General features: G+C 41.4%; 1 protein-coding gene across 1 annotated transcript in view; it reads right to left on the reverse strand.

The window, feature by feature from the left end:
- Nucleotides 1-229: 229 nt before the first annotated feature.
- The window catches only part of LRRC1 (leucine rich repeat containing 1), a 74666-nt gene continuing 54675 nt past the window's right edge, over nt 230-20220 (reverse strand). The window contains exons 9-14 of the mRNA XM_075707850.1: nt 17637-17755; nt 16550-16633; nt 5935-6050; nt 4848-5020; nt 2290-2426; nt 230-388 (exon numbers count right to left, since the gene is read on the reverse strand). Coding sequence (XP_075563965.1) covers nt 230-388; nt 2290-2426; nt 4848-5020; nt 5935-6050; nt 16550-16633; nt 17637-17755 — 788 coding nt within the window. The remainder of the gene's footprint in view (nt 389-2289; nt 2427-4847; nt 5021-5934; nt 6051-16549; nt 16634-17636; nt 17756-20220) is intronic.

The following is a 20220-nucleotide window of genomic DNA, read 5'->3' on the forward strand; positions in this document are numbered from 1 at the left end:
TAAAAAAGCCTAGCACTATTAAAATTACACTATTGATTTGGAAATTATTGGTTCACTGCCTGGATGAAATAAGGCACTTTCTTCCAGTGGGCAGCACTTTTCACATATATGGAGATGATGAATCAGGTTCTGGTTAAAAACAAAGAGGGGCTCAGTGAGGTCCCAGAAGACGACAGGAACATTTCAACAGCAGGGGAAGACACAGGAGGTAAAACCTGGAGATGAAACTCTACACAGAAGTGGTCACTCTGTCAATGGCATTATTGACCTCGTTTTTGTTTGAATCCAGTCCTTTAGCAGCATTCATATCATTCCGTAAATTCTCCACTGTCTTTTTCATGTTCTTTAATTCTCCAGGGTGTGGAGTGGCTCGCCTTAGAAGTGTTCTCTAAAAATAAACAGTGCAATAAGTGGTTTTGTCTTTGTCTCTTCGAAAAACAACATATACTTTCAAGGCTTTAGCATTCACATACCAAATACACCAGTATGGATTTTTTTCCTTCTTTTCCCCCTTTTCCTTTTCAAACTACGATGCTTTACGTTGAATGTTATTTTCATAGCTGCTTGTTTATGAAGACAGTGAAAGAGATTTTAAGAACTGTCTAGGAGCAAATTTTTTCCTCTCTTGACCTACTAATCTGAAAGCCACTCAACTGAAGTACAATTACAAGGTATGAAGTGAAGATTCTTTCATAAATATAGTTGGGAATTTTTTTTGTTTTCCTCCAAAAAGCATCCGAGTGATTTAAGATCACATTTCAAACAAAAAACATTCAGCTGGTTTTGAAAGAATCCCACAAGATCTCTTTACAGTGTCAAACACATGTCTGTGTGGAGCTCTGTATGCCTTCCAGCCCCACCACACAGTTTGGTTCTCTTGTCAATTGACAAGAAGTATCTTGAAAGGAAGAAGAGGGAGCATTTCTCCCCCATCTAGACACAAGAACATCTAACATCATTGTACTGAAACCTTTACAAGGAAAACAAAATTTACAAAAACCCCAGTTAGCATCCAGATTAGACACCAACAGAACACCAAGAATAATTGCACAAATATGTATTAGTATAATACATACATACATGCAATTACTTTTCAGTGGTATACATGTAAACTGTGCAGATTACAGTGGAACTGATGACCCATAAATGGGTGAATTGGTCAAGACTGCTTTGTAAATCCGCACTTCCTCCTCCCCAGTAGGAACATAGATTTCTTTTTTCCTTAAAAAGGTTCTTACCTCAAGTCAGACTGTAATACCATGACTGAAAGCAGTTATCATTAACACCTGAGCCCTTGTTATTGTAGGGATATGCTTGGGTTGGCACAGTTTTTAAGAAGCATGATTCTGAATTCCCTTATCAATCACTCTAGAAACCATGCTTGTCGGAGATATTTAGTTTCTGCTGCTTTGGATTAAGCAACCACCTTACTTGAAAACGTGAATGTTCATTTCCCTACCAACTAAGAATTTTTATAGTCACTTTTTAAAGTAAGACCATGTTTCTAGTGGGCTAGAATCCAGACAGTGCCCTGAAGTACCTCAAGCTGAGCTCTAATGAGGACCACCAGCAAGTTTTTAGAGCAGAGAAGCATGCTGAAAATCTGATTGAAGCAGTCTTAATCTTTACAAAGAGTTTTAATTGTTAATGAAAGTTAGTAAAGCTAAAGATCACATTGCATTTTGATCTTCAGTACATGCAGAGCCCAACTTAATGGAGAGGTCTTATAAGTACAGTGACAGATGTTCCCACATCCTTTGTTTAAGTGGGAAACTAATGAGCAACATTCTTGCTGTTTATGGATACTATGGTTGTTTCAATGCAAACGGTGGAGAGGAAAAAAACAAAAGAGAGAGAGAGAGAAAGAAAGATATTGGAAATAGAGAGAGAGAGACAAACAATGGCAGACTTAATGGAGACACATGCCAGAGTACTGGAACACTAAATTAGATCCTATATACTTTCAGGCAGTAAAGCTTCACAGATGCAGAGAAAGATCCTATCTTGTTTCTGTAAATAAAACATCCTTAGCAGACACAGCAAAACAAAGCAAAACAACGGCTGTCCTGCATCGGAACATAAAAGTTATTTTCAAGGCAGGAAAAAAAGAGTAAGAGGCATTTTAAGTCAATTTGAAAAGTTTCAGCAGTCAGCATGAACTGCTACAAACATACACAAAAAGCATGCTGTCGCAGCTGAAATATTTACAGCAAGAGAGCTCAGATACTTTTTACACTTTGGCATTAAAGTCACAGTTTCTGCAGGTATCCAAAGACTTGGAAAACATACCATTTCATTATCCTCTTCATCTTTTTCATCTTCTAAGAAGCGAATTGCACTGACTCTATTCACTGCCCGCTCATTCCATGTTTCATCTGACATTTCATTTACCAAACTCTCCAGTGCACCACATCGTGGTAGGTTATCTGTTAGAACAGCAAAACACAACTAAAAATTCACAGCAAGTCTAAAACATGAACACGCTATATTGTTAATAACTGCAATATCCAACCAATCACTCATCCAAGATTCACAACTGGCTATTTCTATTTTGTTGATAGAAAACAGAACTTGCATTAATTTTCTGTTATCGAGTACATACAATAAATATTTTCTATATAAATGAGAAATTTCTGTACTTGGACTGTTTCCAGTTTGTGGCAGTTTTAGAGTACTGATTATATAATTTAATAGACTTGCCACTATACATGCTTTTCTTCCGGTCCATGGCTGCCATCTGACATTAGCCAGTTTCCTACATGGTACTCCCTAACACAGGATCATTGCTTTTACTGACCTCATCCTTTTAGTATTGCTAAGCACACACATCCAACAATCTTAATTCCAAGCCTTCTACCCTTGAAGTCGTGAGATTCATTTGGAGAGGAGGAAATCTAATTTCCAGTAGTGAGGCCTTTAGAGAATCTCAGTCTACCTCAGTTACTCTTCTTGAGCTAGCTTAACCTTCTCTAAATCTAAAAGGGTTAATTCATTTACGTATTTGCCCAGCGGAAACAGACCTGGGGGTGTTGGCTGACAGCTGGCTGAACGTGAGCCAGCAGTGTGCCCAGGTGGCCAAGAAGGCCAACAGCATCCTGGCTTGTATCAGGAATAGTGTGGCCAGCAGGAGCAGGGAAGTGATTGTCCCCCTGCATTCGGCACTGGTGAGGCCGCATCTTGAATACTGTGTTCAGTTTTGGGCCCCCCACTGCAAGAAGGACATTGAGGTGCTGGAGCGTGTTCAGAGAAGGGCAACGAAGCTGGTGAAGGGTCTGGAGCACAGGCCTTATGAGGAGCGGCTCAGGGAACTGGGGTTGTTTAGCCTGGAGAAGAGGAGGCTGAGGGGAGACCTTATCGCTCTCTACAACTACCTGAAAGGAGGGTGTAGTGAGGTGGGTGTTGATCTCTTCTGCCAAGTAGTTAGCGATAGGACGAGAGGAAATGGCCTCAAGTTGCGTCAGGGGAGGTTTAGATTGGATATTAGGAAAAATTTGTTCATGGAAAGAGTAGTCAAGCATTGAAACAGGCTGCCCAGAGAGGTGGTGGAGTCACCATCCCCGGAAGCGTTCAAAAAACGGGCAGACGTGGCACTTGGGGACATGGTTTAGTGGGCATGGTGGTGCTGGGTTGATGGTTGGACTGATGATCTTAGAGGTCCTTTCCAACCTTAACGATTCCTAGTTTTTACTTTCATTAAAAAATAATCCAGCCACAGGAAACATGAAATTATTACTCCACCCTTAACTGATTTAGTGGTGGACTTGGTAATGTTAGGTTAATGGTTGGACTGGATGATCTTAAAGGTCTTTTCCAACCTAAATGATTCTACGATTCTATGATTCTTCTATGATTCTATTTTAACTCTTAATGCAATTTATATTCTTAAAATCCAGAATCTGACACAAAACAGAGCCATTTCCACACTTCTACTGCTTTAATGGTTTCTGTTTGATCCAGCTGCAGAGTATTGAAAGAGTGGAATTAATCTAGGTAAGTTTAGGTATCTACAATACAGATATCTACAGCTGAGCTTTTCTCCTCAGGCCCCCTTTGTACTCAGTGGAGAAGAATCCACATGGTTTCCTTTAAAAGTCTGTTCTTGGATGGGATAAATTACTCTCCAGTGGTTACAGCAAAAGTTTAAATATTAGCTCAGATGAATCCCCTTGAATGTTCACACATCGCTATAAAAGCTTGAGGACAAAAAACATCCAGAAGTTACTGGAGCAGAAGCTCAGCCAAGAGTGAAAAAGACTTTATGGTTCCACCTGACCCAGAGGCAAGTTTCAGCACAAAAGGTAAAAGCAACTTCTACTGCAATTCTACACTTGTTGAAGAATGTAATAAAGTTACTGTACAGCATCTGTGCTTGTAAGAAAATTAGCTTGCTAAAAAGTAAAATGTGTACTTCTTATTACTAGCTATGCAATTACTTTTCTGGTAAAGCGATTGTAGTTGGAAAGCCACCAATTTTCACTACATATATATGTATTTAAGATGTATAATCAATGTACACAAATATGGACACCACTACTTGGCCCACTGGCAAGCCTCAGAATAATGATATGACTAAGTTTTCTTCTTCCAGGTCTGTATTTTATTTATTGTAGCTGGTGTCATTGTATTTTCAATAACACTCACAGCCATGTTTTTCAAGTCTTCTGAAAAATAGTTCAATTACCAAAAAAAAAAAAAAAAAAAGTTTAAAAGTGAAAATTCAACCAGAACTTTGCTACTTTGCTCATTAGAGCTTATGCATGTTTCACAAACCTTTATGGAACAGACAACACAATAAACAAAGTAGTAATACTTCTATACATAATGAAAAACTGACTCTAGGCACTTACCTTGGCAACCAGGCTCAGAAGGCATTTGAGGAAGTAATACACACGTTAAAATCTTTTCTCCTGTTTCAGGGTCTGTATCAGTCTGAAACGTCAGCAAAGGTTGGGACTGGTTATCAGACAACCACAAAGCCTTCAGCTTTAAAGTAGTCAGTGAGAGGGGAAGATATGTCAGCCTAGTTCAAAAAACAAAAGTAAAAAAGTCAGGGCAATCTCTAGGAGATTTAATAGATGGTCATGAAGTCAACTCATAAGTATACATCCCCGAGTTGGAATAAACAGGAATGAGATTAATGGCTCTAACAGAAGGCATTGCAGTAGTCATCAACTCCAACTACTCCATTCTTTTAAAAAGAATCTGCAGTTTAACTTTATACCATAACTCTCTGTAGCTGTGGATAACAGATAACAATGCTGAGCTTTTTCTACTGCACTAAAAAGCCCTGGAAGGCAGACAGCTGCTTCTGCTCTGGAGCCTTATATACACACAATTGTCAGAACAGAAATATATAAGTGCCTATGAAACAATTACATTGCATAGATAAGATGCCATTTGCTTTTCCTCCCTTTTTTTTTTTCTCTTCCACTTAACTTCCTACTAAGCAACTGAACTAATTTGCTGGTTTATGCTTCAATCAACTCCTTTTTGCATTTTGATGTCTGAAGCATATCAACTAAGATTCATGAGAAGCCGCAAGGTCAAAGTGGCATTGTTTGTTATTTGCACTGTACCTCTAAGATGAGACAATATTAGTGTTACTTGACATTAAGGCTGGTAGTTTCAGCTGAAGCTCCACTAAATTGCCCAGATTCTCAGTTTTAATTTAGAAATATACAAATCCAGAGGTTTTTTTAAAATCCTATCTTTTCTTCAGTGTCAAAGGAATCCAGAAAACATACTCATGGCAACACACAATTTATGCTACTTTGGGCCAAGGGGGAAGACTATTTTGACAATTTTAACAGTAACGCTAACAAAAAAAGTCATAACTGGTTTTTTGTTACTTCATTCTTAGACTTAATATCTTTTGCTGTCAGAAAGAATTAAGTAAATTCAGCAAAAGAATACAACAATACAAAAATCTCTTACCTGTTTCCGGCAACATCCAGGACATGAAGTTCAGTGGCTTGTGAAATTTCAGAGGGAATTCGAGATAATCTGTTGTCACGTACAGAAAAGACGTTAAGACTGCAGCACCCCCCAATCTATATTAGAGAAGAGGGAAAAAAAAAAGTCTGGTTTTGTTGCAGTACGATAGTATAAACAAAGGCATGCAGTACGGGTCATGTAATATGTCATAGCACATTCAAGTTACAGTGCCTGCCAGAAACTTCACCCAGAGGTACAGACTGCAAACAAGTGTTAGCTTATAAGAAGCCTGACCTGAAATAAGACTCTTGCAGCAGTTTCTTGAACAGCTATATCTGCAAATAATGTACATCTTTACAAATAGGTCAGGTTCTACCTACAATTTAGAGCCTTCCAAGCCAGGAAGAGATCAGTAACTACATGGATGTCACTTTGTAGATAATCCCCACAAAAAATACTAGCTTTAACTTTCAACTTTTTCTAGCTCTGTGTTTTGCATATTAATTATTTCTCTCCTCACGGTAACTTTAGATACAAGCAAGTGCAATGGGGCTTTAGGCAAGGCAAAATGCTAAATAAACCAAAATTAACTCCCAAGAATTATTGAGTCTGCAAAGAGTAATGAGGAGTTCACAAAAAGGAGAAGACTTTATGAGTAACATCTTTGATGCCCTGTTTTATTAGAAGCATCTAATTTCAAGATGATTCCCATATGAACTGGCCAATTTAATCTAATATCCTCTGTCTCCACCAATTTATCCAAACGTAAGCATCTGCGTTCCCAAGCTAATTTTTGGGTGCAAAAGATAGGATTTTTCAGTTTTACCCTTAAAATATCTGTATTTTGCATCAAAGGTACATGTTTTCAGAAAAATAAACCCTCTACATTTGATTAAAAACAAACAAACAAAAAAAAAAACCAACCCCACATTCCACCTTTTTGTTCCAGATGGCAATTACTACTCCTATAAACACCAAGATTATTAGTTTTAGCAACTTGAAAGCTGTTGCAAGGAACTTTTTGTTCCTATTCACAAAGGAAACTTACCTTTGTTTGCTTATCACAGGGAGCTTCAAAAAGCACTGCTGTTTGTTTGCCAGTTCCAAAACTCACCATGAGAAGGGAAAAAATACATGTTTCTTCTCTTACTCCAAGTATTAGAGGCAAAATATCCCAATGCCTTTGAAGCTTTCAAGTTAAGCGGACTTAAACCTAACTATAAACAGCAAACCTACTGAAAGATCCTAGTCCAAAAATTAGAGGACTTCTATAGTCACACACATGGAAGAAGGTTCTTCTGTCACAATATAGCCAACATGTCACTACACCTTGGTCAGGAGTCCCCAGATCTGAGCTGAAATTATTTATGTGTTTTAGTTAACTGTCAGTTCTGTCTTTGCAAAATCCACAATTCAGTCCAAACCAAAGTTTGAGATTATAGACAAATACCACAAAAGGGTTTCCATTAGTCAAAGTAAAAATGTCAATTTAACCTACACTATTTACCAAGGAAAAAGCCATTTTAAAAGGATGCAACTGTGACTTCGAAAATAGTAAAAGAAAATGGAGCATTTATACCCCACTCACCTTCCTTTGTATCATAAATACATTTTAATGGAAGAACGCAGAGATCAGCTGCTCAAGGCTTCTGATTCACAAGCTATTTACAGCACAAATTTACAGCACAACATTCTCTTGACAAAACAAAAACTGAGATAGTTTCCCTCAAATCACTGCCCTCTAAGATGCAGCTATTTCACAAGAGTATCAGCTTTCCCAGCCCTGCATGTACACTAGAAGCAGCAACCTTATTAGCCATTTTAGCTCGTGAATCAAAGCCCTTAGAAACCAGCGCTCAAAACGCGAGCAAACATTTCTTAGTGCAATAATTCTGCTATTCACTTTAAAGCGTTTACAGATTCTTAAATAATGTGCCTTAACACAGTCACAGAATACAGTGCCATATAGAAAAAAATAATATATATACACACACACGCGCGCTAAGTGTCTAACTGGTGTATCTAACATGAGGAGCTGTGAAAAGCAACAGATACAGTTAGTGAACATTGATGAGCTGGCAAGTGATGCCCTAACTATACACAAAGTGTTCGCTTTTCCATGAATGAAGTTTGCATTATTCAGTCTTGGAGCATGGAGATCCAAACAGTTTAGCCAAACAAACGAAGTAAAGCCATGCAGCCCTGATGAGACCAAAATTTCGATACTTTTGACAATGGAAAAATGCAGCAGTGGAACTAGCCGGCCTGAGCCATCATGCATTTAAAGCAGTTTAATGAAAGGTAACAGTAGAACCGTGGACTGAATAATACTTACAGAGTTATCAATTTACCTGACCCATAATTTTCCAAGCGGCTAACAATTAAGAAAATACAAGAGATGTTCAATTTATTTTTCTTTATCCATACTGGACAAGAGCATGCCAACAAATGGAGACAGGACATACATTCATCTACTGCCAAAGAGGGTTAGAACTCCTAAGTTATTTTAACTTCAGTTACTTTAACTTTGCTCTATCAGTCAATAGGCAATTGTTCAAAGGTTTTGTTCCATTCAGAGGTAGTGAAGACTTTTTTTTAATAGGGAAGTAGGGGGAGATAACAGACAAGATACTGAATTTTTTTTTATGAAACTGTTTTTAGAAAATGCAGGCAGCATCTAACAAGCAGCATCAGGTGGGTATCACAGAGAAAAAAAGACAAGCTGACAGTTAAAAAAAAAAAAAAACCACCCTAAAATCTTTGTCATCTTAAAAAAAGATCACACCCATCCAGCAGTACAGAAAGACATCAGGTCCAACATCTGAAAACCTGAACACGAAGTGGTACCACTGAGGCAAAGTGCACACACTAAATGGCATGCTGAAAGGAAAACGTCACTGTGACCACCATGAAGTACTACAGTAGAGACCGTCGCTGGTTTGGCTGAGAGTCATTAACTGACACAGAGCCATGCTTTCCAAGGGTTTGATCACATGCTTACAACAGACTTTGCCAAACCACTGCATAGGCACCAAGTACACAGTTGAGACCACAAGCCCATTTAACAGTTAAGCACACAGTTCATTTCAAGCATGGACTTCAATTAATGGGGACAAGCATGTGCTTAGTTCTAGGCACATGAGTAACTGTTGCAAAGACTGGAGGCTTGAAGAAGTCCTCACGTTTTTCTGTGGTGAGCTAAACATCAGGAAAAGGTCTCAAATGAGTTGTGCATGTCTAAGTCATACTCCTGAGAATTATTTCATTCTAGCAACTTTTAATTTAGGGTTATTCACTTGTCTCATCCCACCATCTCCAACGAACAGTCAGCCCAGATAAAAACGAAAACAAAACCACAAAAACAAAACCCACACATCAGTCAGGCAGAAAATGATCATTACTATGAAGTGCTAATTTTGAGACCACTGATTTTACAGTACTGTAAAGTCTGAACAAAGCTGCTGATTTGCACTTAGGTGGACTTGCTTCAGAGGATGAGCATCACTAGGACCTCTCTGGGTTCGACACAAAACTCTACCCTTATGAAGGATTTTTTTTTTTTTTTTTCCCCCTCTTTTCTTCTATGCCAGTCTGAGACTCGTCTTTCTAACAGCTCCCTGCTCTGGAAAAGCAGTAAGACTTGGGCATACATAGAGAGGGTATCAGCTTGGCTGCTGAAACTCCCCTCTACATTCTGATCATGACCAGCATTCACCACTTCAGCTTCCTGATTTTTTGACGTCCACATACCCTCTGTCAGTCCACCTTAAACAGTCCTGCAGAACTGTAAGTCTTATCACATCACTTCTCTGCTGATGTTTCTGATGACTCCTCTTCTCTACTGCAGACATACTGTTGTTCTGACACCTGCATCAGTTGCGTATTTTTGATCACCCGACTTCTACTGCGCTTCTCTGTTACAATAACCTGGGGGTTGCTATTTGATTTTTCTTGCTGTTGACATCTGTAGCTTTCTGGAGGTAAACCCAAGAAGAGTGTAGATTCATCCCTCTCTTCCCATTTAGATCCCTCCCAAAAACTCCCATTTGCTTCTTCTCTTGAGCCCAGCCATCAGTTACAGCCATTCATCACCACAGACCAAATTTCACTGATTACAATGGCTCACCCTCACATTGTTGGTGCTCTAAAGCCAAAACACAAGTTAAAGGTGGGAAACTTAGAAGACCTTCAAGTTACATTATTTGAATAACACCTTTTGATCTCAGCATCTGTTAACTGCTCAAAAGCTATGAATCAATTCTGCTGCCCTCTACCATTTAGCATCTTTCACACAGGTATAAGCAATTGTATTGGGTTTGCGTGGCAAAGTTTTGGTAGTGGGGGAGCTACAGGGGTGGCTTCTGTGAGAAGCTGCTAGAAGCTTCCCCTGTGTCCAACAGAGCCAATGCCAGCCAGCTCCAAGACAGATCCACTGCTGGCCAGGGCCAAGCCCCTCAGCAATGGTGGTAGCGCCTCTGTGATAACAGATTTAAAGGGAAAAGGTTGCTGTGCAACTGCACAACAGCAGCCAGAGAGAGGAGTGAGAATATGTGAGAGGAACGACTCTGCAGACACCAAGGTCAGTGACACCAAGGAGGGGCAGGAGGTGCTGCAGGCACCAGAGCAGAGATTCCCCTGCAGCCCCTGGTGCAGCCCATGGTGAGGCAGCTGTGCCCCTGCAGCCCAGGGAGGTCCATGGGGGAGCAGATATCCACCTGCAGCCCGGGGAGGACCCCACGCCGGAGCAGGTGGATGTGCCTGAAGGAGGCTGTGACCCCATGGGAAGCTCACGCTGGAGTGGGCTCCTGGCAGGAGCTGTGGACCCGTGGAGAGAGAGGAGCCCACACTGGAGCAGGTTTGCTGGCAGGGCTTGTGACCCCGTGGGGGACCCACGCTGGAGCAGTCTGCTCCTGAAGGACTGCACCCTGTGGAAGGGACCCACGCTGGAGCAGTTCATGAAGAACTGCAGCCTGTAGGAAGGACCCACGTTGGAGAAGTTCATGGAGGACTGTGTCCATGGGAGGGACCCCACACTGGAGCAGGAGAAGAGCATGAGGCGTCCTCCTCTGAGGAGGAAGGAGCAGCAGAGACAACGTGTGATGAACTGATCGCAACCCCCATTCCCCGTCCCCCTGCACTGCTCAGGGGGAGGAGGTAGACAAAATGGGGACTAAAGTTGAGGCAGGAAGAAGGGAGGGGTGGGGGGAAGGTGTTTTAAGATTTGGGTTTTATTTCTCATTACCTTACTCTGATTTTGATTGGTAATAAATTAAATTGACTTCCCTGAGTCGAGTCTGTTTTGCCCGTGACAATAATTGGCAAGTGATCTCTCCCTGTCCTTATCTCAACCCACGAGCCTTTCATTATATTTTCTATCCCCCTCTCCAGTTGAGGAGGACAGTGATACAGCGGCTTGGGTGGGCACCTGGCATCCAGCCAGCATCAACCCACCACAGCAATGCAAAAAAACAAACAAAAAAAAAAACCCCACCAAACAAAACCCAACACACCAAACAAAACCAAACCCCAACATTATGACAAATACTACAATGACTATTCTTTAGCATGTGACTAGTTAAAGTCCAGTGACATGTCTCTTTTATTCAACTCTCAGTACAGCAGTCAGCATCAAGAACTCTCACTAGGCTTATACAACTCAGATAAATATATTGGGAATTTAAACACAGTTCCTATTTTGTTGTAAAATCTTTTTCAGGGTGTCAACCAAAATTTTGTTTGGATTCAAACTACATAAAGTCAGAATTTTCCTTGGCCCCAAATAAAATAGGTTAATTCTTTAATTGCAAGCAATTTAGAGGTGGAAGGAACTGCCCGATTCACTATTATTAGCTATTATTCAGTTATTATGAACTTTAAATTGGCTAGGAAAATCTTCTGCAAACTCACTTCAACACCCCCTGTACCACTGGTGAATAGTATTGGAAGAGCACAGCAATATTGCTCTTCTGCCCTCTGACTCCAGACAAGTTTTCCTGCATTTTTCCTTAGTGCCTTTTTTCCCTTTCAGACACACAAACACATACTTTTACACAAATGAGGAAAGGGACAGGACATCAGAAGTTAAAACCAGGAACAAAGTGGCCTCAACTTGTTTGGGGGGGGGGGGGGGGGGGGGGATAAGAAAAATATAAAAAGCACAGTTATTGCCAAAAAAAGCCCTGCAGTTTTACCTACTGTAGTAATAATTCTCAGACACAATACACCTCAGAGCCAGGAAGGACACATTACTAGATATTACTAGATCTCTGCAGGTTGTAGAGACTCATTAATAAAAGCACATCAACTGGAAAACATTCCAAGGAGGTTATTTATGCAAGTGCCAAAATCAACACACCAGTTTCACCAGCGTTCCAGTGCCAGGGTGGGATTTCAATAGCAAAGAGTCACCAGGCAGGTCTTTCAAGTTTAAGGGGAAAAACAGTTCTAACTCTGAACAGGTCTAGACATTCTCGGTTCTTGCCGAAGTTTGTTTCGCCACTCAATTCAGTGAGAGAGGGATCAAGCCGCAAAATGAGATACTGAAAATGAAATCTGTCAGTGACTCAAGTCTTGGTCAGACATTCAGCTGTTCCACGTTTTACCTTATACATCGGCACCAGATACAGAAGAACCTTTGAACCAGGAAACTTTGAATTTGCATACAAGCTCCTCAGTAATCCCAAGTCAAGAAATCATACACCAAAAAGGTAGAGACTGGTTTTACAAGTGTGCATTGAAACAATCTGGCAATGTAATTGTTTGACAGGTTGACCCAAAATCCACTCCTAGTAAACTACTGGAAAAAAAAAAAAAAAAACCCCACACCACCCAAACAAAAAAACGCCAAAACCCCCAAACAAACCCCCAAACCACCCAAAAAAACCCCACACCACCACAAAAAGGCTAGAACTCAGATTATCTCACCAGGTTATACTACAGCAGGCACATAATATCTGCCCTCATCTCTATAAAAGCTCTCTTTGGCATGGGAATAATTCTGGAGGGAAGGACAGAGACACCAGCAAGCAGATATGATATTTGTTACATGTACTCTTCTCCCTAATAGAGTCCCATTTTTTCTGTACGCATGTCACCAGACTACATCTTTGTCCCTCTCCAACAGAAATGAGTAAATGTCTGTCCCACACCCATTTCTTGTAAGGATGAAGACCCCAAATGAACACCTGTTCTAGCACTCTGTAAGGCAGAGAAAGAACGAGCGAAAGCAGGAGGGAAAAGAGGGAAAAGGAAAAGAGGGGAAGATACCAAGCAAGAGTATCTGCAGTGCATACTCCTGCATCTGAGACTGCTTCTGTGAAGGGGGAACCAGTGTACAAGTACTAATGCTGATTGATGTGCAAAGGTCTTAGACCCCAGTCTTCACCATAACTAACTATCTCAGGAGACATCTTAAGCAACACACAGCAGGCAGGGGTGTTGAAAATGACTGCTGTCAGAAGCTCGTGCCTGGCTTTAAATATGAATTAGTCAGTTTGAGATGAAAATAAATGAAAAAGATGGTATGCCTTCTCACTGTCAAGTGGAACCTTCCAACAGGTAGAAAAAGGGGGACACATTTTTCAGTTTTCCTTAAGTGCTCTATCAATGCATTTTGTATTCTTTTTTTTCCAAGTCAGTAATGACAAGAAGGAAAAATGAAACTGACCATTTCACCAAGACCCAAATTGGTCCTCCCTGCCTTCCAAAGGCAAACTTGGAATTGGGATCTTTGCCATTATCAGCACCCCTGAAGCTGCTCCTGTGGATGCTTTGCGTAACAGCAAACAGTACTTGTTATACCTGTGCACTCTGTTTAGGCAGAACATTTTTCTTTTAGAGCTATGAAATGTGACTCTTCACTGAATTCCTCTGAATTTTAACCAGAAAACTTGTACTACAGAAATGTTCACATTTGGGTTAAAGCAAAAAGCTACTGGTTAAGAAAAACACTACACAAAGAAAATGCAGGTCCAGGAACAGACGAAATAGGAGCAGAGAGCAGTAGATTTCTTTCTGTTTTCAAAACTAGCATTTCAGCATTGTTAGAAGGCAATCTAAAGACTTTTCCCTCAAAGTGTTTTATTGCACAGCCTAAGCACAAGGAGTTGAAACTGAAACTTGAAAAATGGAAACTGAAAAGTCTCGTTAGCTAGACAGTAGGTTCATATATATATATGCATATATTAACAGTACTTTTGAGACAAACCACTGCATCAGTTGTTTATACTTTCTATTTGTTACCATTACTGGCTTGGAATTCAAATCCACCAATCTAGAGGGTGGATATGGCCCGCCAGCTGGAGGAGGACTGACTTCCTTTAAAAATAAAAAGAATTTTAAAAATCCACAAAGGAAAACATACTTTAATGAAACATTCTGGCAATCTTACATCAAACGTAATTTCAAAGTGTCTGCTCTAATGAGAAAGATACATAGGTGTGGAAACATTTACGGCACAGGGGGGAATCTATTTTGAAGTAGACGCCAAGGAGCTCCGTTTCCTCTGTTTCTCTGCCCACCTCCCTGGGAACCACCCTCTCCCATCTTTATTTCCTCGACTTCCTACAACTCCCCAGCTCACCTCATTCCAGATACCACCTTCCATTTCTTCATCACCCACCTCTTCCAAACACAGACTCATCCCTGACTTTATCCCACCCCTTATGCAGGTGTCCCCTCCCCTCTCTCTCATGTGCACTAATGTTCTCCACACACGTTCTTGTTCTTCACTTCACCCTTGGATATCCCCAACTTCTTCACCAACTGGGCAACGCTTTCCACCTCTGAAATCCATTTCTGGTTCCAAGTCTCCAGTTTCTTGTTTAGGATTAATCACTTTATTGTTCTGCACAGAGCCCTTGACTCTGTTGTTCCCCTCAAACAGACACACTCCATATTCACCCTGCTTTACCTGCTTCTGAAGCCGAGCCTTCTTGTCTCACCTGCTCCGGTCCCTGCTTCTTCCAAGCCACACTAATTGCCCTCATGCACCATCTCCAATACCATGAACTTCATTAACTAAGAAAAGTGCTTATACACTACAGAAGCTATTAATGGCCAGTCTAGAAATAAACCGTATCAGTAAAACCTTACACGCTATAACAAACTCAGAGTAATTCTGCTTAAAGGTGGACTAGACACAAAATTGTATGAGTCTCAAGTACAGATAGTTTAAGACACCTGTGTAATGTATTGAGTTCTTGTAAAGACATGGAAAGTTTTCTGCTGAATGAGCACAAGATCAAAATTGCCATCACATCCCAACCCAGAAACATGGTTTTCCCAAGGTCCTGCCTCTTGTTGGCAATTATGCAACCCATCTGGGTATGCCGTCTGCAATTTTCTGTTTAGAACTAGCAGCACCTCTGCAGAGGAGACACTGTCCTGCTAGAGGAGCTGCAGTACTCACATCTTCTCTTCCCTCCCTCACCTTCCCCCCCCAACAAACATACACTTACAAGCCAGTCTGTAAAGGAGCAGTAAGGGCTACCGTGGAGCCCTGATTAGGTGACCGACCTGTGACAGCTCAGATCTGGGCCATTGGAATTGTTGCTGCCAGTGCCACGGCAGTTCCCTCTGCCCCTGCTCGATCCCTCCTCTTCAGACCATTGGCTCTCCCCCATCTTACAGTTCCCAGCCACTTTGCTTCCTCCTCACACCCCCTCCTGAAGCTGTTCAAGCTCTGTAAGTGGGCCTGAGCAGAAGTGTCTGCTCACTAGCCAGAGCTGATACTCCTCTCGATTTCCATCCATCAGCTGCTACCTGATTACATACCCGTCCTGCTCCAGAAGTGACTGAAAGTGGCGAACAAAAGCTACAACCTCAGAGCCACATGTTAGAAACAGATAGGAAAATTAAGGAGGAGAACTACTTAGACAAGAATTACAGAGAAACAGTAGCGCAAACAGAACCAACTCGCAGTCCCATGTTCCAATCACAGCATGCTGCTTCCCCCGATCTCTTTCCAGAATTTACTTGCTGAACTAAACTTCTAAGGCCTTCGTTATATTTAGTTTCACAACAGAAATTCTAGCCTCATTTAATTCCATAGATGGTTACAACAGACAAGAAGTCCTAGTGATCACAGCTGTAAGATTTGAGGTATCAGAGATCTTGGTCATGTCAGGTCCTCATATTCAAAGGCAAAAGTAGTCATGAGACCTCCAAAACAAAAAAGACTGTCAAGACAGTCTCTGCATCATTTTTCAGAGTATGAAACCTTCCCTTTGCTATTGCTTACAAAAGTGACATGAGGAAGACTCTGGCAGTATTTTTATACTGCATGCAGAAGAGGCATACTGATGTTTAAATGCGTTCACTCTACCAGAACTCCCAATCTTCAAAGAGTGCTGGACCTGGCACCCACACTGGGCATTACTAGTCACAAGCTAATTAGGTCCAAGCCTTCTTGTTCAACTGGAAGACATTTTGCACATCCAAGCCACCAAATCACCACAGCTGCTGTTCAGATCTAATGGACAAGTTTCTGGCTGTGATTGGTTTGGGAAGAATACCCAGTGGATCAAAGCTGCCTGCTACTTCTTGTAAGCATTTGAAATCAAGAGTTTTCTGTTTGTATAATCACATCTGTGTGAGTTAATTGCACAAAACTTACCTCTTTGGGCAAAGATGTTAATTTGTTTCTATCAGCATTCAAATTGTTCAGCTTCTTCAGTTTTCCAATGCTCTTCGGCAATGACTGTGACAACAAAACCAAAATAATATGCAAACAGAATTTGTAAATTCACAGAGTCGGAACAAAACTTATCTCACTTTAAAAATTTATTAATAAACTGATCCATTTTTAAAACTTGACTGTAGTTAACCCTCATTACTACCAGGCCTTCCAAAGGAGATCCAAGGTTTTATCTTGCAGAAGAAATGTCCAGGAATGTCAGTTTTTCATACAAATTCACTCATGAGTTATCTCTGCACTAAGGTCATAGATGCACAACAGCTGTGTGCAGAAGCATGTATGCAGAATGTCCACATTATCTAACTTTAGGCTCCCTGAATAGCTAATTGAGAGGCAAGCTTCTAACTTAGGTGCTATGAACTGACCTCCGGAGAGACATCTTTCCAACAGGCTTAAGCTCTTAACTCAACCAAACACCAACCTAACTTAAGAAATGCTCAAACCCAGATTTTTATAAACACTCCTACTCTCCAAGTGTCAGTGTCCTGTGAAGGCAGTTTCAAAATAATGGAATGAAACACCTAATGGAAGGAAGTCTGAGATTTTATTTTAATTGAGCACATATAAATACCTGGCTGCAGTAGATCAGCAGAGCGAGGAACAGTACAACAGCAGCTCTGCAGCACTCAGGGCTTCTATTCAGTTCCAGCAAGTCTGATCCAGATAATGCACAGCAAAAATTGGCAACAACGCAACACGGCACAAAATCCGCATTAAAAACACAACAAAGTAAATGATACCTGCACTCCAGGTGCTCCAATTCCCTTACTGATCATGAAAGATTCAAGAGTGAATATGTAATTGCTTAAGCCTTTGGAAGGGAGGGTTATTACTACACACAACTTGATCTTCAGCATTCATTCAACAGGTTAGAAATAAGATGCATTTAAAGGAAACTCGCTACTTAACAGTAGTAACAGTGAGTAACCTTACAAGCTAAGTGATTCAGCACTTAGCAGCAGGTCTTATTACTGCCAGCCATTTGAGCAGTCATGACCATGCTTACCTGCAGTTGGTTTTCTGTTAGAACTAGTTCAGTAAGGCTTTCGCAGTCTCCAATTGAATCTGTTAGTTGAATAAGTTTGTTCTGATCAACCTTCAAAATGGAGAGCCTCCTCAATTTTCCTGGACAGAAAGAACACCACATTTGTTTAGCTTAGTATCCTCCAATACCTGCTTTAGTTACAGAAAATCATTCTGCTGCAAAACTTCTAGAAATCCTCTAAGACAATGAAATATTTTTCAGGTGACAAAAGAATTCAAACAGTGCTTCATTTGGCACTTGCAGTATTTTTGCTAGTTTATAACATCACTTTATTCATATTCAATATAAATATTCATATCCAATATTTAAGCATATTAAATTGTATTAAAGTTGCAATCTGAACAGTACCCCATGTAAATGTCAAGGACATGCCTACCCAAAGGCCTATAAACAGGAGAAAATTATCTATTTTTTCCTCAGTTATACAATGTTTATTCATAAAGGAGTGTTCATAAAGTTTATTCATAAAAGAGTGCCTTTATTCATAAAGGCATAAATGAGTGTTCACATATGCCTACTCAGCCATAGTAAGAAAGGCTTACACTGAAGTGACAGCCCAAACTCAAACAAGATCAAGGTCTCTGTCCTAATATAGAACCCAGCTAGTCAGACATGAAACCCAAGTTCATTTTTCAGAACAGAAATCAAACTTCTTTGAAGGTCTTCTCCCCAGGAAGGGCAAGATACTGTTTCAGAGGAGAAAGCTCACCTTGTTCGTCCTTGTATAAGGAAGAATTTTTTTACAGTGAGGGTGGTGAAACACTGGAAGAGGTCCCCCAGAAAGGTGGTAGATGCCCCATCCCTGGAAACATTCAAGGTCAGGTTGGACAGGGCTCTGAGCAACCTGATCTAGTTAAAGATGTCCTTGCTCATTGAAGGGGTGTTGGACTAGATAACCTTTGAAGGTCCCATCCAACTCAAACTATTCTATGATTCTGCTCCCTTGTTTCAGAATGATCTTTGGTGCAAAGCAGAGCTGATCTAGGCAGAGCCCAAGACGGAGAATTTGGGAGACATGACTAGCTGCTGACACCTCCCTGCCCATCCCCACGCTGTCCAAAATAGCTGTAATAGGCTGGCACATCAAATTCACTGATGATGCTAAATCAGGAAGACATGGCTGATACACGGTAAGGTAACAACCTAAACAGAAACTCAAGGTTCAGCAAGAAACGCAGAGCTCTACACCTGGGCAGAATAACCCCATGCACCAGCACAGGCTGGTAAGTCACGGGCTGTACAAGAGCACTGCTGGAAAGAACCTGGGGCTTATGGTGGGCACCAGGCTGAACGTGAATTAGCAGTGTGCTCTCACCAGAAATAAACACTGGCTGGACTACATTAGGGGAATCACGGCCAGGAGACCAATGGAAGTTACTATATGCCATCTACTTGGCACCAGTGAGGCCAAGTACACCTGTAAAATCATGCTCAGTTTCATGTCCTGTCCTGTCTTTCCCCCTGACTCCCCAGTTCAGGTGAGATGCTGACGGGGGTCCAGTACAAAGCTATCACAATGACCAGTGCACATGTGAGCTGAGGCTGAGAGTGCTGGCTTTGTTGACTCCAGCAAAGAAGCAGCCAAGGAGGCATCTAGGAACAGCCCACAACTACTTGAAGGGCAGTTACCGAGATGACAAAGCCGAAGTCTGCGCCACAGTGGCAGGCAAGACAACAATGGCCACAAATCAAAGCATGGGAGGTCCCAGCTGGACATCAGAAGAAGCTTCCTCACTGGGAGGTGGGGCAGCACTGACACAGGCTGCCTGGGGGTGCTGGAGCCACCTCCATTAGGGGCTTTAGAGACTTGGTGAGACATGGCCACAGCTGACCTGACCTGCTGGTGTAGGTGAGAACCCTGTTGCAAGGGCTCTACAGATCCACCAATCCAACCAACAATTTGGCAATCAGCTGAGCTCCTCCCAGTAGCTTCCACAGAGGCTAGCGAGGTTCACTTCAACCACAATACCAGATTTTCTCCATTTCACATAGTAAGTTCCAATATTACTCAAAAGGAGTAAGTACAGTAGCCCTACCCAATTTTCCAAAGACAAGCAAGCTATTATATTCACATAAGCAGCAATTTTTTTTTTTGCTTTTGTAACAAAATTACATCCAGAAAATGTTACAAAATGCATATGCAAACTAGGCCTGGCCTGAAATGGCCTGGCCCTTTGCAATCACCTTCCCCAGCAAAGGATCTCCATTTAACAGGATTCTTGAGAAGCGGCAGCTCCTCTTGTTCACTATCTGGTGTGAGAGACACGCTCACCTCTGGCAGGCTGCATGGGCTGTAGCCTTTCAGAAGGTACAGCCCCATTTCTGATGTACAACAATTGTACTGGCCAGCCCAGGTCAGAGGGGGCTGCTACAACTCCCTACCAAACACACACTAGCCAACCGTAGGACCCAGAGTAGTCACCCCACTCCCCCAAGTTTAACTTCTAGAAAAACATTTCTCTTTTCTTAGGCTTATCTAGCACATGGAAGGACGGGGAAGGTCTGTCCATTCTTTTCCACATTCCTGGTTAAACCACATTCACAA

This window comes from Pelecanus crispus, chromosome 3 (genome assembly GCF_030463565.1).
Source record: "Pelecanus crispus isolate bPelCri1 chromosome 3, bPelCri1.pri, whole genome shotgun sequence".
NCBI lineage: Eukaryota > Metazoa > Chordata > Aves > Pelecaniformes > Pelecanidae > Pelecanus > Pelecanus crispus.